Source organism: Mizuhopecten yessoensis, unplaced genomic scaffold, assembly GCF_002113885.1.
Source record: "Mizuhopecten yessoensis strain PY_sf001 unplaced genomic scaffold, ASM211388v2 scaffold1923, whole genome shotgun sequence".
Taxonomy (NCBI): Eukaryota; Metazoa; Mollusca; class Bivalvia; order Pectinida; family Pectinidae; genus Mizuhopecten; species Mizuhopecten yessoensis.
In genome coordinates this window covers 252642-278316 of record NW_018404289.1, presented here as the reverse complement: position 1 = coordinate 278316, position 25675 = coordinate 252642, and the positions used below count along the sequence as shown (strand labels likewise).

The 25675-nt window shown below is 34.4% G+C and overlaps 2 protein-coding genes across 7 annotated transcripts; one reads left to right on the top strand and one right to left on the bottom strand.

Moving 5' to 3' along the window:
- Window positions 1-1731: 1731 nt before the first annotated feature.
- LOC110442765 lies at window positions 1732-24945 on the bottom strand. 6 transcript variants are annotated; one of them, XM_021486538.1, is made up of 10 exons: window positions 24458-24945; window positions 9887-10061; window positions 7166-7912; window positions 6552-6665; window positions 6106-6261; window positions 5478-5705; window positions 4743-4855; window positions 4158-4351; window positions 3955-4058; window positions 1732-3144 (listed from the first exon to the last, which is right to left on the bottom strand). In XM_021486538.1, exons 3-10 carry the CDS (start codon window positions 7905-7907, stop codon window positions 2303-2305), a joined length of 2493 nt encoding a protein of 830 aa, XP_021342213.1. In that variant the 5' UTR covers window positions 7908-7912; window positions 9887-10061; window positions 24458-24945; the 3' UTR covers window positions 1732-2302. The 6 variants fall into 6 exon arrangements, with proteins under 6 accessions (XP_021342213.1, XP_021342224.1, XP_021342231.1 ...); XM_021486549.1 differs by lacking the exon at window positions 24458-24945 and adding an exon at window positions 11432-11838; XM_021486556.1 differs by lacking the exon at window positions 24458-24945 and adding an exon at window positions 11175-11425 and having other exon boundaries at window positions 9862-10061.
- Window positions 12170-15130, top strand: LOC110442653 (cell wall adhesin EAP1-like). The gene is made up of 2 exons (XM_021486350.1): window positions 12170-12175; window positions 14348-15130. Exons 1-2 carry the CDS (start codon window positions 12170-12172, stop codon window positions 15128-15130), a joined length of 789 nt encoding a protein of 262 aa, XP_021342025.1.
- Window positions 24946-25675: the final 730 nt, after the last annotated feature.

The following is a 25675-nucleotide window of genomic DNA, read 5'->3' as shown; positions in this document are numbered from 1 at the left end:
TGCTAACCCACTAGCGGGAAACGCATTGGATAAACCTATAAATTACTAACGGGTCACTCATTGGATAAACCTGCTAGGAGTTGGTCACCATGTTTTGTAACCCACTAGCGGGAAACTCATTGGATAAACCTATAAGGAGGGGTAAATATGTTTGGTTAATTACTAACGGGTCACTCATTGGATAAACCTGCTAGGAGTTGGTAATCATGTTTGGTAACCCACTAGCGGGAAACTCATTGGATAAACCTTCTAGGAGTTGGTTATCATGTTTGGTAACCCACTAGCGAGAAACGTATTGGATAAACCTGCTAGGAGTTGGTAATCATATTTGGTAACCCACCAGCGGGTTACTCATTGGATAAACCTGCTACGAGTTGGTAACCATGTTTGGTAACCCACTAGCGGAAAACTCATTGGATACACCTGCTAGGAGTTTGTCAACATGTTTGCTAACCCACTAGCGGGAAACTCATTGGATAAACCTATAAGGAGTGGTAAACATGTTTGGTTAATTACTAACGGGTCACTCATTGGATAAACCTGCTAGGAGTTGGTTATCATGTTTGCTAACCCACTAGTGGGAAACTCTAAACCTGCTAGGAGTTGGTCACCATGTTTGGTAACCCACTAGAGGGAAACTCATTGGATAAACCTGCTAGGAGTTTGTCAACATTTTTGATAACCCACTAGCGGGAAACTCTAAACCTGCTAGGAGTTGGTCACCATGTTTGGTATCCCACTAGCGGGAAACTCATTGGATAAACCTATAAGGAGTGGTAAACATGTTTTGTTAATTACTAACGGGTCACTCATTGGATAAACCTGCTAGGAGTTGGTAACCATGTTTGGTAACCAACTAGCGGGTTACTCATTGGATAAACCTGCTAGGAGTTGGTAACTATGTTTGGTAACCCACTAGCGGAAAACTTATTGGATAAACCTGCTAGGAGTTTGTCAACATTTTTGATAACCCACTAGCGGGAAACTCTAAACCTGCTAGGAGTTGGTCACCATGTTTGGTAACCCACTAGCGGGAAACTCATTGGATAAAACTACTAGGAGTTTGTCAACATGTTTGCTAACCCACTAGCGGGAAACGCATTGGATAAACCTATAAGAAGTGGTAAACATGTTTGGTTAATTACTAACGGGTCACTCATTGGATAAACCTGCTAGGAGTTGGTAATCATGTTTGGTAACCCACTAGCGGGAAACTCATTGTATAAACCTGCTAGGAGTTGGTAATCATGTTTGGTAACCCTCTAGCGGGAAACTCATTGGATAAACCTGGTGGGAGTTGGTAATCATGTTTGGTAACCCACTAGCGGGAAACACATTGGACGTTATTTCATTGGTCAATCCTCAAATAACGACATCAAGTAACAATGCTTTGTCATGTAAAAACTCATGGCAATTGTTTCCCCGAACGGGAATAATGTATTCCAAGAGAAAAATTAGATTTTTTAGATTTAATATCTTGGCGTTGTGGAAGAAAATGTATCTAAACAAGTGATGGTTGATTATCATGTTTATCTAACTCTCCTTAGTTAGTTTGTAGATTGTTAAAAGACACTTTAAAATCGTGTCTTTACACAACATGAAAATTAACTTACTCGAATTAGATAAACATGATAACCAACCATCACTCGATGGGAAACATTCTAGAGATGCGAACTAAGGAAATACCTATTTAAATACTGAGTTCGTCGATAGAGAAAGCCAAATAAAGTTAATGTTTTCGACAAAAGAAATTTATTGCAAATATGTAATTTAGAGCTCAAGAGCGGAGAAAATGCGCAAAACATGAATTATTCATTGTGTCAAGGTCCTGCTTATTGTCTTCTTGATGAAAACGACACGACGTCATACGTTATAGAAAGTTGAGAAACAGCGAGACAGTATTTTAAAAACAGATTAATATTTCAATCAACAAGTCAAAATAAGCTATGTTTGGATTATATCCACGTCCGTATGATGGTAGTTTCACAAATTATTTAAAGGGAGAATATATAAACACATCATACGGGTACAAAAAAATGAAACCATATTATCAGTAAATGTATGTCCAAAAGAAATAATCTCGCGTGTGAGAGCTAACTTCTATGCTACACGCGACTTGCATGCAGGTTGGATATCATGTATATCTGACTCGATTTAGTTAATTTTTAAACTGAATGAAATTTCGAGGTTTTGGAGCGTGCGTCGGTTCATAAAAAAATCTGGTATGATATTCAGCCTCACCCATATTTGTTATACGGTCTTCAATTAACACAGTTCACCAATGGTGTTGTGTAACCTGTATCTACTGGACACACAGTGGCTGTGACTGATCGGTGCAGGGAACCAGACGGGTAAAGACTCCAGGAAGCGAACTGCTTTCAGAATCTACCCACGCTATCTTGGTAGCGTTGCCCAAGGCAGTGAACTCCACGCGTAAGCGCTGCAGCTCTTGCAATGCAATATTAAACGCGTAACCAACCTCGTCGTAATTGCCAATGTCAGCAAGCACGCCCATGACTCTAACGTAGCAGTCGTACACGAACGAATTAGTTGGAGCATCTGATTTTAATTCCTCTTGCAGACTGAACACTTTATTCAGCCAATAAAGAGCCTGTCTGCTATCATTGAGACCAATGTATGCCTTAGCGAGGTCGTTGTATGTCTCTCCTGACCAAAAGTTGTTAGGGCCGCTGTGCTTGCGAATGGATAAGGATTTCTTGAAGAGCTTAATGCTTTCTTTGTAGCATTTCTTGCGGAGCATGATCTGGCCTTCCGTTGCATATACTAAAGCTTTTGTGTCTTGATAAATATTTGGGGTCTTGTTTAAAATTGCCGTTGCATCTCGTAACATAAGCATACCTTCGTTATGCTTTCCTGTTTCGGAAAGAGCACTGGCAACATTGATAATCGATATCGCGACAGATTTTTGTGGGGCTTTGGTTTTCTGTTTTACTTCCAATGACTTTTTGAAATAGTAGAGCGTTTCGTCCTTGCGTTCCATCTTACGGTATGTCAGTCCCATGTTGTTGTAGCAGGATCCAATAGCAGGATGTCTTTCCCCCTCAGGATCTTCTGGAGTTTTGTAAAGTTGTTTCCTCCGGCGAAGAGCTTCTTCGTGATACCGAAGAGCGACGCTCATGTTCTCTGGGGATGTAAAAAAAGTGCATTTTCATTTGTCCTTTTTTTCAATAATAAAAGACAACACTAATTTTAATAGTTCCACGATGAAAAATAGCCAATAGAAATCAATATCCATCCAAAAAAATAGTTTTTGGCAATTAATATCAATCGAAAAAAACAGTTTTTGGCAATTAATATCCAAATAAAAAATCTTTACAAATAAATGTCTAAAGCGGACAGTATTTACCAAAACAAAAACAAAAAAGTGAAGTGCCGTAAACCAGTAGTCGACATATCAAGATCGTTTCACTGAGGATTGTGTGCTCTAGATAAGAATACAAAGTAGTGCATTGAGTATATATTGCAAAATATAGGGAAAGATTGTATAAAAATAAGATGTCAATATTTCTGGTGGTATGAGCGCTATTATGACACATTTCTGGTACATTTGTATAACAAATATTTTAATGAAATACAAAATGTACAATATTGGACGATATAATACAATTTTTTATCTGTAAGAGATCCTCAGCAGTTTTATATACAAGTATTGGAAAGTCATTTTTCTGGTAAAGTTCGGATATTTCCTCAATATTTATACATAGGCATTTATAGATAGAGGTATTTCGTATGGAGTTTACACGTTTTTAATCTATTATAGGTCATGGTGCTGAAAGAATCAGATCCTTTCACTTAGGAAATAAATTAAAGCAATAAGGATTCTAAGCAACGAAATGAATTCTGGAAAGAATGAAAATGAAGAAAATATAACTTATGACAATTTGAACAGTATAAATATGAAGAACGTTGATTTACGTACATATGATTACTTACCAGAGAGGTTGTGCGTTATTCCAAGTGACATCAACGTAGATAGGATTAGTTCGTCCGTGTACATCTTTAACTCGTTCTCAAACTCAAAAGCCTTTTCCAGATAACTAAAATAACGCCAAAATTACACAATTAACACAGTGAGTCAGGACAAACATTGCTATACGATCAGCAGTTTTAGTATGAAATAAGAAATCACTACTTACACGATAGCTTCACTTGTTCTGCCTTGGATAAACAGATTCCACCCCATTCTCTGATACGAGGTTGCCAGATGATAACGGATGTCCTTCCTCAGACCGTGGTAGCAACCGGACAATGACAGCGATGGGTCATCCCTGTAGTTTTCCAAGTACTGTATTGCAAGACGATATTTCGCCTCGCCTTCTTTAGAGATGCCCTAAATATATGACATCCCTTTAAATTTTGTCTTGATATTATGTACATTAGCATATAGAGCATCCAGAATACGGAGTTTATATAAAAACAAAAATAAAACAATTTAACTAGTATGTACCTTATGGAAAGCTTAGCTGCTATCTACATAAAACGTACGGTACCAAGTTTTTAGAACTAGTAATTCACTACCAGAAATGCCTAGTTCACATTCAATAGGGATTGTGGGATAGAAACAAAATAAAAATCTAAAGATGAAGAAGAATAAGGAATTAAACTCTGTTTCATCCTTAATAAAGAAATGAATAAAAAAAATGGAAAATGATTTCTACAACTCATGCTGATAATTCAACTTTCAGGTTTGAGATGCATTGTGAACAAGGCGTCACACTGACCTTGACATTGGTCAACGCTCCACCATAACACAACTGAACACATGCCTCGTCCAGCTTTCTGTTCAGTTTTGACGAGAGAACGGTAAGCTCTTGGTAGAACTGGAATCCGTCAGCTGTTAACGTAGGGGGAAACTTTAATAGTTCGCTACCAATATATCGTGAAATTTGTAATCCTCTTCCTTTCATACTCTACTGAACTGACCATAAAAGCATTTCTACTTATAAGGTAATTAACTGGGCAACATATAAAAAAAAACTGGTTAACGAACCAAGAACTGTCGTATTACATGTATTGTGAAGGGAACATGACAACAGCTTAAGTTACTCGTATAATTTCCTTTTAGTGTACGCTGTTAGGAGAACAAGTAAATAAACAGAATGGTGCGAGAGTTGTAGGAAATGCAACAATAAAGAAATATGAAAATCTTATCCAATATTTCTCAAATAAAGGCCTATATTAAAGCTGTGTGTATAGGAGTTGCCCTATTATAGATATTTAAACTGAGGTCATGTCCGTCCAGTCGACCTCAATAATGGTAACTATATATAGATACAAAAAAAACGGCTTGATTACAGAAAAATGTTGTATATAATAAATTATGACTGTTCTCCTAAAATCATTGACTGGACAGTTTGACAAAAGAATGGAATGCGATTGTGTAGCAGTTAATCGTTTTTCGTTCTTATGTATTTTTGTATTGTAGGAATTGACTAATTATGTTAAGGTAACATTACCGCCCATGAACTGCTGGATGACGTTGGACGCATTGACCGCTATCTCCATATACAGGCAATACATATCTTCGTTAGAGTAGACCAGCTCCACATTCGTTAGAAGCTTCTGGAAGTTCTGTTGTTCTTGGTTATACTGACACAGGGCGTCTGCGTATTCGGAAGTTGTCAGCATACTTCCGATTTTCGTCATTAAACGGGCAAATAGGAAACAGAACCTCTCCTTCGCCTCTACAAGTAAGTAAAGTTGAGTAGGAATTTATATTTCATTAACAAAATAACATCAACACTCCATTTGGAAATATAGGGGAATATAGATAGTAAGTACGTAAATATATATAGTAAAACCCCTTAATACTGCCATCATGTCCAGAGAATATATGTCTTATAAAAGAGTCGGCAAAAATTGAGGGAAACGCTAGAATAAAAATGAGAAAACGGGATTTTGAAATATATTGGCAGTAAGCGATCGAGGGGCATGCTACTTAGAATGTAGGTTTCATATACATTCAAACATATTTGTTTTGTATATGACAAGGACATGCCACAATTTGAATGTTTGAAAGTGGGATTATGAAGTCCTCTTATTTGCTATTTACCTTCATATGAAATATGTGAGTAATGTTCCTACCTGGGCTGTTCTTAACAGTCTCCAATAAGTCGTCAATACAGTTCCTTAGGATCCCTTGTATATCGTATCGCTGTGTGATGTCGTCCTGTTTCAGAAAATGTCGTCTTATCAATGGCGTAATGGTAGTTTCCATCGCCTCTTCGACGGTTGGATCATCTACACAAAGGACATAAAAGCTGATTATTCAAATTATCAATCAGGCTGGATTGTCAATTAACTATCCATATGCTATATTTCTTTAATTCTGACAAGTCAACACATTTATGGTGTGGCATTTTGACCGGATTTTCAGTATCCGTGATTCTTGCCACGTCACATACTACCTCCCGATCAAGAGAGAGCAATTGTGATTGTGGTCATGACACGACGATTTCAAGAGTAACCGACATGCAAAGCGGATAATGTAACGAAATTCCGATAGTCATATATGTTAATCAAATACTTACCGATCATCTCCCTCACGTGACTTGGAGTAAACGTTCCGGGTATGTACCCTATCATGGCCAGTTTGTGTCGCATGGACTCTGGTAAACGTTCCAGGAACGTGCCGTATATAGCATCTGGTGGGGAGAACATTTGATACTGATAAAATAGAAGGTCTATAAATTGATATGCTCACGATGTAAAACTCTTTGACTAAATTGAAATTACATTTTTTTCTTAACAAAAATATATATAAGAACTTAACATCAAGACATTTCATAAAAAATAAAATGATGAAAACCATCTTTGTATCAGTCAAGAACATGTGAATATGAATTTGAACCATTCCTTGGTATAGCAAAACCGAAAACCATACAATAGCGTCAACGCAAGGACAAAATTGGGTTTAAGTATTATCATAAATAGGCAACAACGGGAACAGAAAAAAATGGAAAACATTTGACACCAATCAGTCAGAAATGAAAAAGTAGTTGAAATGGATAGAGCAAACCAGTTCTTCAGTTCGTAATATAACCAGTATATTAAAGTTGAACATGATTTGTTGACAAAATAAGCATGTTGTTAAAGTCAAAAGAACATGAAAGTTATCATAACGATATACCAGCTTGATACTCACCTAATCTTTCGTTACGTGTATACATGAACTGACTTAAGGCCTCAAGACGACAGTTTTGAAGCGCCAGAGACATTTCCGCTACAGTCAGAGAGGAAGCGTCACTTCCGGTTCCTGTCAGCTCCGAAGCAACCATGGCGATGGCAAGAGGTAACCCCTCACACAACTCAATTATGGTCTTAAGATGTGGTCCAAAGTCCACGGACGGGGCATAACGACGAAGTAACGCCTCAGAATCTGTTGGCGAGAGAGGAGGTATCAGAAGGTCCATGCATTGCTCTTCGATGTCTTCGAAAACAACTTCCGTTGTCGATGTGATGATGATTTTGACATTCCTGCAGTTTTCAATCAAATGTTTACAAAACTGTTTGAACTCTTCTGCGCTTTCCCTCTCTAGTATATTCTCAGCGTCGTCAAACACTATTATGATGTCTGTATCTCCTCTTCCGGCCAGAGTGCTGCATATAGTTTCTGTCCAGATCGTGTCATCTTCCGGTGCTGACAGATTTAGAGCAGAGAATAAGGACAAACAAATCCCTCTTACACCAGATACCGTCCTTACCTTGATCGGCACCACCTTCACATAACACTCTTTGCTATCCTCTTTGAATTTCAAAAATTCTTCCACAAATCTCGACTTCCCAACTGATCGAATGCCATGAACTTGGAATAACCTTTTATTATTCCAATTTCGTGATAAAAACGTCCACTCTCTGTATCTTCCTATCAGTCGTTCTGCAGCCATTGAGCCTGAAAACGAAGTACATAGTCTACACAAACATTCCACCGAATCTATGTTAAATGTGTTCTGAACATTTACTCACCACATATCTCAACGGAAGCGTCCTACAGCTTTGTTTCTACAATGATGTCTTACTCCCCACAGATTTAAACGGAAGCGTCCTACAGCTTTATTTCTACAACGATGTCTTACTCCTCACAGATCTAAACGGAAGCGTCCTACAGCTTTGTTTCTACAACGATGTCTTACTCTCCACAGATGTAAACAGAAGCGTCCTACAGCTTTGTTTCTACAACGATGTCTTACTCTCCACAGATGTAAACAGAAGCGTCCTACAGCTTTGTTTCTACAACGATGTCTTACTCTCCACAGATGTAAACAGAAGCGTCCTACAGCTTTGTTTCTACAACGATGTCTTACTCTCCACAGATGTAAACAGAAGCGTCCTACAGCTTTGTTTCTACAACGATGTCTTACTCTCCACAGATGTAAACAGAAGCGTCCTACAGCTTTGTTTCTACAACGATGTCTTACTCTCCACAGATGTAAACAGAAGCGTCCTACAGCTTTGTTTCTACAACGATGTCTTACTCTGTTTACCTGAATAACGATACCGCTACTATATAGATAGTAGATACTTTATAGGTAGCTATAGATAGCAATCTAGTTAAATAACCAGGTGATAATCTTGTGATAACCGAAAAACCTAAAAACTTCTAAACAGTCCGTTTGAAAAGAAACATTATCTCTTCGTCTTATCAACAAGTTCCCTATATCATTTGTATGTGATATATCACGTTGTTCCCTCAATGACTGCAGTTCTAATCCAGGTTACATATTAATGTAGCTTCAAACAATCCAATGCTGAGCTATAAGTGTTATTTACTTTCCTGTTTCGTATTTCTAGTCATTATATTCATGTCGTAAGGTGTTTGACGCTCACGATCAGTCTCCGAGTAGGACCTTGTAGCTGTCATGTATTCTTGAATGGTTTACATGAACTATTGTTTTAAGAGTAACAATTTTCTGCAGTAGCTTAACATAGTAACACTGAAGATGAAACTCTCTATTAACGTCCGTTATTAAAACGATGTTATCTCTGTTGGCGACATTGTACGTGAACTGTTACTAGTCAGCGCCTGAACGTTTCTATATTGACAACTCTAACTGGTGTTAGGTTCGTTTCGGTTAAATAAGAATAATATTTTTCAAGCATTATTATCATTTTTATTGGTTATGTGTTGGGGTGGGGTTTTTGTTGATCATTAAAAAGTCAAAATGACATACTAATTGAATATTATATGAAACAATAATTGTGGTTCCTTTAGCGTCAAAATCCCATCCAGCTGTGACTTTCAATAATACTAGGAAAATGATATAAACTTTATTTTTTTCAACAGAGTAACAATTATTGCCAAAAAGGAGTGGGAACTCATCCGTATCTGCATATTTTTGAGATTATTTTTTTAACCCAAATTAAAATGAGAAAAAAAGTTCGTTTTGGTTTGTTAGCATTAACAGTTGAAGTACACAATGGGATTTAATACAATGTACTAATCTGGGGAACCCTGCAGATTAACCTGTATTTATAGTATAATCCTCCATTGTGGTTAGTTTTCACGCAAGACATGCTCTGAAAAAAATGTTGCACCCTATTGGCGAAGTTCTATTTATATCTTGCTTATTCGTATGCTCTGGTATTTTTAAGCTCAATCAATACAATTCTAAAACGTATATTTAATGCATAAATATACTTTGATTAAATTTGTCTTACCTACAACTATGCACCATTTGGTGAGGCTCTTTGGTCCAGCGTAAAGTATGATGACTAGCAGTAAACTGATATTGAAACACCGACACTCATATTTTTTTATAATGCCACCGTTTGTATATGAAGTTTTGATTGACAAATAAGCGGACTCTACTACTAATGTATATTGAAGGGTTAAGACTTTACCTTACGCCGAAAAGTGTTACCTCACCTGTTCCAGATCGCCCACGCCTTTATTTGTGACGATCAATCGATGGCACTGTAGCCAGGATGCGAAATTCAAAACGAAAATGGAATTCCCAACAGCCTTCCTTAGTAATGCTAACATGTTGACTGCAGGGAATACATGCTGTATGTAAATGATGTGCACGAGTGAGGGGGATACACTAAAAATAGAAACACGTCGCCATCAGGTAATGCAAAACTGTTTACGACAAGTCTCACTATCAGTATTAAAAAGATATATGTACTACACAAGTATGTATTTATAAACATGGTAAACATATCGTAAATCCTGGCAGGAGCGTGGCATTAGATTGAAACGTATGAAAAACTTAATTTTTTTCTCCTCAATACATTACTCCATATATACTGATAATTGGTAATCAGCTTTACTTAACTTAGTGTTGGTCATCTAGCTTCAAGCTGACTATTTGATATCACTTTTTTCGAAATCCTACATGTATTGGGTAGTTAGTTGCACATTCGACGCTATTTTTATTGTTCATGTTGTGATATTAAATAGGATTTTTATAAACTGTAAGATAATACAAACTGAAAGTATAAAGAATAAAATATACACCATGCAATTTTAATGTATGTTCGGAAAATTTACAGTTCTCTTTTCTTTTTCTTGTTCGTAACAATACATGTATACTGAAATGTCTGTCAAATTGAGCATATACTTACAAAACATAAATATAAAGAGGCGTATTAATATAACTTATGAATAACATTGAAAATTATGGATTTAATTAATTTTGTACATGTCTAAACATAAACATAATAATCACATTTACAACAGCATACATATTTCAGTTATACAAAGTTTGCACTCCACGAAATAGCAAAGAGCATTCTCAATGGATGTCCTGACTCACAATCTGCACTATGAACAAGGTTTTCTATGAAAAGGTCTTAATTAAATGTGTCCATGTCATCTTTCCGGGAAGCGTTAAAGTGAGTTCAGTACCGGGAAAACAAAAAATTGCAACTAGGGACAATCTTACGGATAAAAGTAACGTGAATTTGAAAATTTTGAAACAAATATGCTATTTATTTAAATGGCAAAAGTGCCATTGTAATCAATTATATGTAAAATAATTACCAATGTTTAGAAAACAATCCTTAATGAAAAGGTCATTATGTTAAACTAGTTTTTGCAGCAGCTGTAACGTATCACGTGACTGGTAGTCGACGAATTCGTTGTTTTGGTGACAGGTCTACTGTCAATGGTTTCTATACTTACGTTAAATACACCACAGCGAGTCTGTACTAACCTATATATGTACTGTTCTAATGTTACAGCCACTACGGCGTTGTGGTTACTATCTGTTTCGTGTCCCGCCAGAAGTTGTAATACTTCCACTCCTCTGAACGCTTCACTGAACCGTGGTTACTGAACCGTGGTATGTAGACATCAATCCGGGAATCCCATAGAATCACGTGACGAAAACGTGTAAGATGATATAAAGATGACAATATCGGATAAATGATGATATATACTTCACTCTAATAACACTTCAGAAATACTCACACTCTGCTATGTGTGGACATATAAGACTGCTGTGACGTCAGGTATAAACGAACTGTACACTGTGCTGTAAACAAGTTACACTTTCGTCCTACAGGTTATCGGCTGGCTATTTAACAGCTGCTACCTAATGTTGTTAAATGCGAGCACCAGGTACGTCTTGTCTGCTCCGATACCTAGTTCATTTTCTTACATTTGACATTTCACCAACCCACCCTCATGTCGCATTAAATTGTAGTTAGATGATAGCCCACTAAGGCCGTACCACTTACTTATACCAACTCGTCACACGATGTCTCCCTCAATCAGAGGTCTGAATAAAGGAGATTATAGGGGCGACATAGTTTTGTTATAAGTATGCATCATTCTTCGGTAACGCCTAGAGGCCATCCCCACCAGTCCCACTAAAGTACAACACAGATTTACCAAAACGTTACTCATCTATCATTGCATTGAAAAAATGAATATACATAGCAACTGTTAATAGATTCTAAAGCTTTTCAAATTAAATATATTACCGGCCGCTCTGCAAGAGAACATTTGCTTTGTTTTGAACAAAATTCATAGCTTTACCGTAATTGCCTTTAATGTAATGGGTCTTGGTATGTACACGAAAAAAGATATAAACATTAGTGTTATCTAAAGTCATGGAATTAGCCATTATTTATTGTTAAATCTAACTTGCATCTGATGAGATTTTTGTCATCCTGACTAATTTCCTGTTTTCAATTAGCTCCCTAAATGACGGTATGATTACCATGAAATCCAGCCCAATGATAAGTCAGGCTTACAGTCTACTATTAAATATCGGAGTTGCAATTTGATAATTGCATATGTTGAACTCATGCTTTCGTTATTCAAATTATTCATAGCGTCGATTTAATTTTGCCTGTAATAAGCATAAAGGCTGATGATTCATAAAAATATTTCATAGACACCATGGGGTGTCTTTCTCTTTCGTAACAAAACGGATACTACGAAATGGCGCCATATCTCAAATATATTTCTATTCCGAGGTGTTGCTGTTTAGGGGTTTATCGGCCTCGATTAAGTAACCAGTATCTGTGTGTTATTAAGTAACCAGTATCTGTGTGTTATTAAGTAACCAGTATTTGTGTGTTATTAAGTAACAAGTATCTGTGTGTTATTAAGTAACCAGTATCTGTGTGCTATTAAGTAACCAGTATCTGTGTGTTATTAAGTAACCAATATATGTGTGTTATTAAGTAACCAGTATCTGTGTGTTATTAAGTAACCAGTATCTGTGTGTTATTAAGTAACAAGTATCTGTGTGCTATTAAGTAACAAGTATCTGTGTGCTATTAAGTAACCAGTATCTATGAAGAAGTTGGTTTGTACTTTTATTTTTTGAATAATAGTATAATCTGTATTTTACGTTGAGATATTGTCTCATAGGTCAAATTGGCCGGATATTTATTCTATCTGAAATAATCTAGATATTTTAGGGATATTTTGCGGTAATTATGACTGGACTGCATTCGTACATACACCAGTCGATATTTTGGATAAGAAGAACTGGAAATATGTCAAGAAATATCGAAAGTTTATAACAGGAATACGTGTCTGTAATAGCGAATTGCACTTATCTGTAACAAGCGTTACGATGCATAGCTATTATAATAATCATTAATAAAATCAATTGGCTAATGTTCTGGGATTCAAAATAGCCGTAATTTTGCTGATAATGTTCAAAAATTGAAAATACTTTTGATTTAAATTGATCCAGAACGATACTGCAGATACAATACATTCTACTAAGTCGGGCAATAAGAAGTGATAGAAAAGGACGTTACAGTTTAAATAAAAACCTTACATGTACATAGCCTTGTGTAAAACTCTCCAGAATGATGAGTAGATTTTTTAATATTTAAAGTATTCTCATTCGGAAAGAGAGATTTGTGAGCATTTATAAACATATACATTTTCACCTTTTTTGTACATAAAATGTCATTTATGAATTTTCAATTATAATCTCAGCAAATCAAAATAAAAACAAATCAGTTTTAAGGCTACTGTTTCGATTTTTTTGCAATTTATATTGCTTTGCATTAGTGTAGAAAATGTATGATTAACACAATCTAAAAAATGATATTTCAAATCGTCGAATGTAATAAGGAGTTGCTTCCCTTCCATCATAATTTCACCTTAACACCAAGACCGGAACTGATCTATGGATTTTTAACTGGCATGTGTATAGTTAAAGCGGCTGTTCATTTTAATTGGTGGTTTTTTTTTCTACCTATGATATTTTAGATTTTCATGGGGTTTTTTTGGAAATGCCCAGTGCTTTTTTTCAGAAATGCCCCAGGGAGAACATGACACTGCCTTAGACATAACTCTCACATCGATATATCAACATTAATATCAATCAATCACCTCCTGTTACGTAAAGCACGATTATATAATTACATTCCCAATTTATTCATTTGATCAACGTATATGTACAGCAATCTGTCTAACAATAACAGATTTCACGTCTTGCGTAATATGATGTGTTATATAAATCATTGGTTTAAATAATGAGTTGTTTACTGTACACAAGTCATTTCTGTTTATTTATTAAGGATCAACCGCCTGTCGTTGAACAATAACACTCAGAAAGCTAGACGACTCTACTGGTTGTATTTCCAAAACATTCGCTGTAAGTCAAAGACGTCTTTTGAGATAAGTTAGCAGTTTTGTTTCAAACATATGCAATTTGATAATCAATATTATATTTCAATAAGATTCATCAATACATAACCATTCTTCAAGTACGGAATCGTATCGATTGAGTCAATGTGAGATATGAGTTTCTCACCTGGTTTATAAATTGATCATCAATAAAACCAAAAGAAGATGAGACATCTATCCCCACAATACCAGGAACTGAGGAGACATCGATCCCCACAACATTAGGAACTGAGGAAGACATCGATCTCCACGACACCAGGAACTGAGGAGACATCGATCCCCACAACACCAGGAACTGTGGAGACATCGATCTCCACGACACCAGGAACTGATGAGACATCAATCCCCACAACACCAGGAACTGTGGAGACATCAATCCCCACAATACCAGGAATTGAGGGGACATTTATCCCAACAACACCAGGAACTGTGGAGACATCAATCCAAACAACACCAGGAACTGAGGTGACACCAATCCCAACAACACCAGGAACTGTGGAGACATCAATCCCCACAACATCAGGAACTGTAGAGACATCAATCCCCACAACACCAGGAACTAAGGGGACATTAATTCCCACAACACCGGGAACTGAGGGGACATCTATCTCCTCAACACCAGGAGTTAAGGGGACATCAATCTCCACAGGAACTGGGGGTACATCAATACCAACAACACCAGGAACTGTGGAGACATCAATTCCCACTACATCAGGAACTGAGGAGATATCAAACCCTACAACACCAGGATCTGAGAAGAAACTAATCCCCACAACGCCAGGAACTGAGCTGACATCAATCCCCACAACACCAGGATCTGTAGAGACATCAATCCCCACAACACCAGGAACTAAGGGGACATTAATCCCTACAACACCAGGAACTGTGGAGACATCAATCCCCACAACACCAGGAACTAAGGGGACATCAATACCCACAACACCAGGAACTGTGGGGACATTAATCCCCACAACATCAGGAACTCTGGAGACATCAATCCCCACATAACCAGGAACTGAGAGGACATCAATCCCCACAACACCAGGAACTGAGGGGACATTAATCCCCACAACATCAGGAACTCTGGAGACATCAATCCCCACAACACCAGGAACTGAGAGGACATCAATCCCCACAACACAAGGAACTGAAGAGATATCAATCCCAACAACACCAGAAACTGATGAGAAATCAATCCTCACAACACCAGGACCTAATGGGACATCAATATCCACAACACCAGGATCCGAGGGAACATCAATCCCTACAACACCAGGAACTGTGGAGACACCAATCCCTACAACACCAGGAACTAAGGGGACATCAATACCCCACCACACCTGGAACTGAGGGAACATCAATCCCCACAACACCGGGAACTGTGGAGACATCAATCTCTACAACACCAGGAAATGAGGAGAAATCAATCCCCACAACACCAGGAACTGTGGAGACATCAATCCCTACAACAACAGGAACTGTGGAGACATCAATCCCCACAACACCAGGAACTGAGCGGACATCAATCCCCACAACACCAGGAACTGAAGAGACATCAATCCCCACAACACCGGGAAATGAGGAGACATAAATTAGAACCATATGTAGTACCTGTCATAATGTTTCTCGTCCTATTCGTACACACGCTTACACCTTTCCCAGTCAGTATTTGTATTGTGTTTATCGTTCAATATTGTTTTTTGAGATTACTTAGTACCATACATTAGTTGAATTTACATATATTGTTACATTTGCGATCAGATAGCACAGTTCCATATGTTACTATCATATTTCGTAACGATAATCCTTATAATTTTTGTTCCTATTTTAATTAATAAATGGCAACATATGTTCGGAAAATATCATATATCCAGAATGAGTAAGTTGCCACGATTGCTAAACGTTGGGATGAATGGCATGAACTACCGAAACATAAAGCGTTCTTATTCATTAAGAATATTCAAAGGTGTTCTCCAATTTGTATAAATGTATATTATATACAGATCGACATTACATTTACTACCGCTACAAACCGTGATCAGGTAGGATGGTATAAATTTAGATTGACGTTATAGTGGCTGTTATTAATCCTTCTCGGTTTAATAAAACGTTGATGGTATACCTTCTCTTTGGTCTGGTTATCAACTTACCATGTTTTATTAAGACATAGACACTGACTTAGGCACCAAGTAATTTCCTCTGAAGAGTGTAGTTTAGCACATTCAGCGAATTCCTAGGGCGCTACTTATGAATATTTGAAGAAAGGTTTTCAACCAATGAGATGGCAGTGACTGTATAATATATAGCAGTATACAATCGGACAAGTATACCTACTAGTATACAATTATGTGTTCTGTGGTTACGCTTGGTTCTTGTATGTTGGATAGCCCTCTCCGCGCGTTTTTATACGGGTAACTGGTACGGTATGTGTGTATTAATGCTGTTTATGTTGCAGATTGTTTCATCTTCTGTTTTATGAGGATAAGAAGAAGGTCGATTTACAACACCAAGCGTCCGTATATATTTGAATATTTTACATTTCTTTCCGAGACGATGTTAACGCTGTAAACGGAAATTTGATGTCAGATATTCAATTTCTTGAGTTATACGATATTAATAGTAAGAATTATGCCGTTATATATATTTTTTATAACGGATGGTCGACATATAGTAGTATACTGGTAGTTTCTCTATATATACGTATATCTCTCACGTAACGTCTAATTCTACACAACATGTAATGGATAAACATCCAATAACAGCCTATAAAGGTTTTGGTTTGTGATATTTATAACATGTTTTAAACTAAATGTACGTTATACCTGCAAATTACTGAGGATTTTTATAGAGGAGCTTTATATAATATATTCAAAATTGTATTGATATTGGTGATTATGCCAGGTAGACACGATTCAATCAGATGTTTGTAATTCATTTAAGGTTAATTTGATTTGATTATTAGGAGCGATGACAAATAACTACTTTGTGTCCGATTATGATGTGTGCTCTCTACTTTTTACGATCCTTTTTGTGCGGAAAAAAAATCAATCACGAGGTGACTATTATAAATCTTTTGTCTATTTACACATGATATATAAATTGTATTTATTTTGCAACGACAATTACCTTATTAGCGATCAGTTCATATAATTACAGCTAATTGTGTATATTTAACTTCATCTATAGAAAAACCTACAGGTTTTGCTCACGATATGACTAAAAAACTCAATTTTGCCATTTCAGAAATACATGATAAAAATTAATTATAATTTGATGAATAAAAATATTTATAGATGTAATAATAGCAGCATACATTTCTATTACTAGATATGTTTAAGACAAAAATTATTTCATTCTAGAGCAAATATTACGCATTCTTTTATTCGACAAACGCAAAAGTGATTAAATCTAAGCGTACAATAACGCATTCAAAATTGTTTTTACTAAATGAAAACTTCATATTTTAAATTAAACCTTTAGATCGTGTGTAAATGTTTTATGATATTATACATTAAATTCAAACAACATCCTGAACTTTTGATGATTGTATTCAATTCGTCAAACGCACAAATATTGTGTTTATGGAAAATTATTCATAAAAGAATACTATAACATACTATTCTGTTGATATTTGTTTAAATATAATTGTTTAATTCAATATTGTATATAAATGACAACAGAAACATGTACTACGACAGCGCAGTAATATTAACAGAAACATGTACTATGACAGTGCAGTAATATTAACAGAAACATGTATTATGACAGTGCGGTAATATTAACAGAAACATGTATTATGACAGTGCGGTAATATTAACAGAAACATGTATTATGACAGTGCAGTAATATTAACAGAAACAGGTATTATGACAGTGCAGTAATATTAACAGAAACACGTATTATGACAGTGCAGTAATATTAACAGAAACATGTATTATGACAGTGCAGTAATATTAACAGAAACATCTACTACGATAAACAAGTGTTCTTTATAAATGTAGTTGTATCCGCGTTTGTTATAAGAACATTAGTTGGCTATATACTGTGGCAGGAGCTCCATATATAATGTTTAGAAATACAAAGGTGTTTAGGATAAAGCAGACTGATACCAGTACTCTAGACAGCAATCCATCTGGAGCCATTGTTCTATTGTCCCAATAAAGTTGTGTCGTTTTGCAACTTTATATCCTCACCTACTAATTAATGTTCATTATCTGGTACGTTAAAAGGAGTGCAAACTTCATTTTACTGACATCGCCTACCATAATAGACTTAGCGGTTTGATTGTAAATGTCAGCATTTACAACATTCTTAACAATTGAATGGACAATTTAAAAGTATTGTGACAATGAGGGTCAGTATTAACTACAGTATGGTAACAGTTAGTTTACTGGCACGTTTAAGCGGTGTATCTTGTATCTTTTGTCATATATATTGACTATTTACAATGCTGAAAAAAGGTGCTGATTGTACCTTGCCAACCACACATGATAAACAAACCAACACAATATTAAACAGACACCAGAGTCGCGACAGTAATGCCAGCCATTGACCATTCCTCGATCATTGTTATGATGTATGAACAGAAAAAGAAATTACTTTTAATATTTGTATAATATAACACAGTTGCAAGGTTATTCAGGCCGGTATATTGGTTCTGGAAGGCCATGGAAGATGGTATAGTAACGTTAAGAAGTAGATAGTGGTATGGGGATTTGACGTGAAATATTAAAGCACTCCTGGTGTTGTTATCCCGATAACTGGTCATGAATTTCACCAAACTCACAATATCATTAATAAATGTGATTGTTTTAACTGATTAGACGAAATTTCTTCCCAAAAATTACACGAAAAATTAAAAAATGGGGAGTATACAATACACACGAAAATCTCCACACGCTTAAATCTATTGATATTTTACACAATGATGCGTAGAAATGTATTGATATTATACACAATGATGCGTAGAAATGTATTGATACGATGCATAAAAGCATTCAAAAGGAATATGCAAACATTCTAAAACTATACAATATTGCTTCAATATCAGGATACACCGTCGTAAACAAAGCCTACACGATTCTTTAGAATTGAACAAGTTAAACAATACATACAGTTCCTGGTTTCAACAATATATACTTCAGCAATTATTTTCAAATTAGTCAAACTCTGTTTGTAGAGACATAGAAATATCAAACAACGTTTGGAATATCTGTGAATCTAATTTCATAGCATTTCATCACTTATAAGTATAATAAAGATAAGTCTTGGTTGACTAGAATAGTTAAATTCTGAAAAGGAAGTAAATTGAAAGCTGGATATATACAGTCCTAACGTTATCATAATTGTATCTGGTATTTAACATGCAGTATGTATAATCACGCAGTGTCGTATGAATCAAACAATTACGTATTCAGCATCAATAGTACAGTTAATAGGATATCGAGGAAGTAACGGCCAATGCGGAAGTGGGTTTAGCCAATGACGAGACGACTGCTTGACGAGTAGATACGATTAAACATCAGAACTATAACAGACATTGCGACATAACTTAAATACTATAACAGACATAACAATATAACGTTAGAACTATAACAGACATTACAATATAACGTTAGAACTATAACAGACATTATGATATAACGTTATAACTATAACAGACATTACAATATAACGTTATAACTATAACAGACATTACAATATAACGTTAGAACTATAACATACATTACAATATGACGTTATAACTATAATAGATAGTATGATATAACGTTATAACTATAATAGACATTATGATATAACGTTAGAGCTATAATAGACATCATGATATAACGTTATAACTATAATAAACCTCATGATATAACGTTATAACTATAATCAATATTATGATATAACGTTAGAGCTATAATAGACATTATGATATAACGTTATCACTATAATAGAGATTATGATATAACGTTATAGCTATAATAGACATCATGATATAACGTTATAACTATAATAAACCTCATGATATAACGTTATAACTATAATAGACATCATGATATAACGTTATAACTATAATAGACCTCATGATATGACGTTATAACTATAATAGACCTCATGATATAACGTTATAACTATAATAGACCTCATGATATGACGTTATAACTATAATAGACATTATGATATAACGTTATAACTATAACAGACATTACAACATAACGTTAGAACTATAACAGACATTACAATATAACGTTATAACTATAATAGACCTCATGATATAACGTTATAACTATAATAGACATAATGAAATAACGTTATAACTATAATAGACATGATGATATAACGTTATAACTATAACAGACATTACAACATAACGTTAGAACTATAACAGACATTACAATATAACGTTATAACTATAATAGACCTCATGATATGACGTTATAACTATAATAGACATTATGATATAACGTTAGAGCTATAACAGACATCATGATATAACGTTATAACTATAATAAACCTCATGATATAACGTTATAACTATAATCAATATTATGATATAACGTTAGAGCTATAATAGACATCATGATATGACGTTATAACTATAAAAGACATTATGATATAACGTTAGAACTAAAATAGACATCATGATATAACGTTATAACTATAATAGACATTATGATATAACGTAATAACTATAATAGATAGTATGATATAACGTTATAACTATAAAAGACATCAATATATCACGTTATAACTATAATAGACATCATGAAATAACGTAATAACTATAATACACATCATGATATAACGTTATAACTATAATAGACATCTCAATATATCACGTTATAACTATAATAGACATCATGAAATAACGTAATAACTATAATACACATCATGATATAACGTTATAACTATAATAGACATCATGATATGACGTTATAACTATAATAGACATCATGATATAACTCTATAACTATAATAGACATCATGATATAACGTTATAACTATAATAGACCTCATGATATAACGTTATAGCTATAAAAGACATCATGATATAACGTTCTAACTATATTAGACATCATGATATAACGATATAACTATAATAGACCTCATGATATAACGTTATAGCTATAATAGACATCATGATATAACGTTATAACTATAATAAACATCATGATATAACGTTTTAACTATAATAGACCTCATGATATAACGTTATAGCTATAAAAGACATCATGATACAACGTTCTAACTATATTAGACATCATGATATAACGATATAACTATAATAGACCTCATGATATAACGTTATAGCTATAATGGACATCATGATATAACGTTATAACTATAATAGCCCTCATGATATAACGTTATAGCTATAATAGACATCATGATATAACGTTATAACTATAATAAACATCATGATATAACGTTTTAACTATAATAGACCTCATGATATAACGTTATAGCTATAATGGACATCATGATATAACGTTATAACTATAATAGACATTATGGTATAACGTTATAACTATAATAGACATTATGGTATAACGTTATAACTATAATAGACATTATGATATAACGTTATAACTATAACAGACATTACAATATAACGTTAGAACTATAACAGACATTACAATATAACGTTATAACTATAATAGACATAATGAAATAACGTTATAACTATAATAGACATCATGATATAACCTTATAACTAAAATAGACATCATGATATAACGTGATACCTATAATAGACATTATGATATAACGTAATAACTATAATAGATAGTATGATATAACGTTATAACTATAATAGACATCAATATATCACGTTATAACTATAATAGACATTATGAAATAACGTAATAACTATAATACACATCATAATATCACGTTATAACTATAATAGACATTATGATAAAACGTAATAACTATAATAGACATCATGATATAACGTCATAACTATAATAGACATCATGATATAACGTTATAACTATAATAGACATCATGATAAAACGTAATAACTATAATAGACATCATGAAATAACGTTATAACTATAATACACATCATGATAAAACGTAACAACTATAATAGACATCATGATATAACGTTATAACTATAATAGACATCATGATATGACGTTATAACTATAATAGACATCAATATATCACGTTATAACTATAATAGACATTATGAAATAACGTTATAACTATAATACACATCATGATAAAACGTAATAACTATAATAGACATCATGATATAACGTTATAACTATAATAGACATTATAATATAACGTAATAACTATACTAGATAGTATGATATAACGTTTTATTACATACTTACTAATAAATACGGGTTTTTTGTATATGCGATATGACACAATTTCTCTAAACCATATCAGCCCTCGCCGTCTTTATAACTATAATAGACATTATGATAAAACGTAATAACTATAATAGACATCATTATATAACGTTATAACTATAATAGACCTCATGATATAACGTTATAACTATAATCAATATTATGATATAACGTTAGAGCTATAAAAGACATCATGATATAACGTTATTTCATTATGTCTATTATAGTTACAACGTTATATCATGATGTCTATTATTATTACGTTATATTATAATGTCTATTATAGTTATAACGTGATATCATGATGTCTATTATAGTTATGACGTTATATCATGATGTCTATTATATAACAGACATTACAATATAACGTTATAACTATAATAGACATAATGAAATAACGTTATAACTATAATCAACATTATGATATAACGTTAGAGCTATAAAAGACATCATGATATAACGTTATAACTATAATAGACATTATGATATAACGTATTAACTATAATAGATAGTATGATATAACGTTATAACTATAAATGACCTCATGATAGAACGTTATAACTATAATAGACTTCATGATATAACGTTACAACTATAAAAGACATCAGTATATAACGTTATAACTATAATAGACATCATGATATAACGTTATAACTATAATAGACATCGTGATATAACGTTGGGAACTAAAACAGACATTATAATATAACGTTAGAGCTATGACAGGTATTACAATATAACAGACATTATCTTAGTGTCTTATAGTCTTATCAAATTATCAATATCTATTATATCATCATGTAACTATTTTGTGAATTTGATTGATTGATTTAGATCTAAGGGGCCCCATTGGAATTAAGCCACAATGTGGCTTTATGTGTCATCCCAGGTAAAGGCTTAAAATAATCTAATCCAATCCAGTTGTTAACACCTGACTGTTTACTAGTTATATGGCATAAATAACTTGTAAATATGTCCAATCTGCAAAATAGTAATATGTATTCAGGTAAAAGGCAGATAATACACTATCTGCCTTTTACCCGAATAATAGTATTAGTATTATTATTATATAACGTCAGAACTATAAGAGACATTACATAAGGTCAGAACTATAACAGACATTACATAACGGCAGAACTATAACAGACATTACATAACATTACATAACGTCACAACTATAACAGACATTACATAACGTCACAACTATAACAGACATTACATAACGTCAGAACTATAAGAGACATTACATAAGGTCAGAACTATAACAGACATTACATAACGTCACAACTATAACAGACATTACATAACGTCACAACTAAAACAGACATTACATAACGTCACAACTATAACAGACATAACATAACGTAACAATCATCTGCTATGAATGCCCTAACCTGATGACGTCATCATTATTATGACGTTCTAATTTAATGTTGGTTTACAATGACTGTCTCTCGACAGATGGCTATATCATTGATTGAACAATCATATGTGCCAACTAAATACAGCCCAATGTATAAGTAAACATTACGACTTATCAATTATTTGCTTTTCAGCATTTTCCCATTGTAAGATGTCTTCCATTGTTTTTTTGCTATATTTAACAGTATCTTTCTAGTGGTTATTGACACTTGTTTGTATTACGGGCACACAATAGAACAACGTAGTATACCAAACAGAACATCTTAGTGGCCGACATATGCGGAGTAAACTTAGAGGATCTGGCTATGTAGAATTTATAGGTGACCTAGATAAAGATATATGGGTAAACTAGATGTACGACTAGTGATAGTTAAGTACGCAGATACACTACACAGCCTAGTGTGTTGTGAGATAACCAGAAGATGTTTACACAGAATTTACGTAGTAGGTGATTCCGGACAAACATTAGTTTAGTCTCGAGATAGTTGACCGTTAACTTTTCTCACATAACACCTCATTTACATAATCCATTTTCTCTCTGTTTCCTTCCTATCAATCTTACCTGATAATAATGTGTCGTCCAATATTAGTTTGCAAGGCATAAACGAGGATGGTGTCTCGTCGTGATGGTGTCTTATCAGAAGCGTGTCGTGTCAGGTTTTGACGGTACCCCGTCCTGGTGGTGCCTTATCAGAAGTGTGTCGTGTCAGGTTCTGACGGTACCCGGTCCTGATGGTGTCTCATCAGAAGTGTGTCGTGTCAGGTTCTGACGGTACCCCGTCGTGATGGTGTCTTATCAGAAGTGTGTCGTGTCAGGTTCTGACGGTACCCCGTCCTGATGGTGTCCCGCTGTGGTAGCGTCCCGTCATGATTGTGCCATTTCAAGTCGGGAGTGTGTCCGGTCCTAACGGCTTCCTGTCCTGATGGTGATACGTCCCCTTTGTAAAGTTGAACTTTCTTTCAATTTATTGTATTCTTTCCATCACCAAAATGTCCTACTGTAAACACCTAAGTGACATTTCACATTGTCATGGATATCAAAGTAAGGTTACCTCCAGTTCTGTCCCTCTACTGTTACTTCTAGATCAACTTGTTACTTCCGGGTCTTTTAATAGACATTTACGGTACATCATATTGTTACATCATATTGTTACACTAGATATTTACGGTACGTTTATTGTTACTTCATATTGTTACACTAGACATTTTCTGTACGGTCAGTTCTACTGTTTACTGAACTTTTATTGAACTTTTGCTATCATCAATATTACAATATCTCTCGATCGTTTATCAACAGAAACGCCGACTTTTATTTGAATAGATTGTTGGTTTGTTTGTCATTCTTTATCTGAGGTGGCTCAAATGGTTAGAGCGTCCGTCTAGAGTTGGGAGGTCCCAGTTTCGAATCCCCGTCTGGCCGTTACCTGTTACAGTTACATCTCTGAGGATGCTTTGTTCAACAGCAAAAATCTCACAAGAAACTATTTTAAAGCAGTACTATATAATGTCCAATGTCAGTTAACCTTATATGTCAATCATGTTTATGTTTTACTCCGTTTATAGACCTAACATGCTGACGACATGTGTAAGATGTGTATGTCCATTTATAATTTATAACTTATACAGTTATACGTGTTGATATGTTGTAAATATACCTTATCAATCTATAAATACTTACAGGTGTTGATGACGTGTTCTAGATATACAAAGACATTATCAATCTATACAATTATATGTTCTGGATATATTTATAGATAACAAGTGTTGACGACAGGTTCTA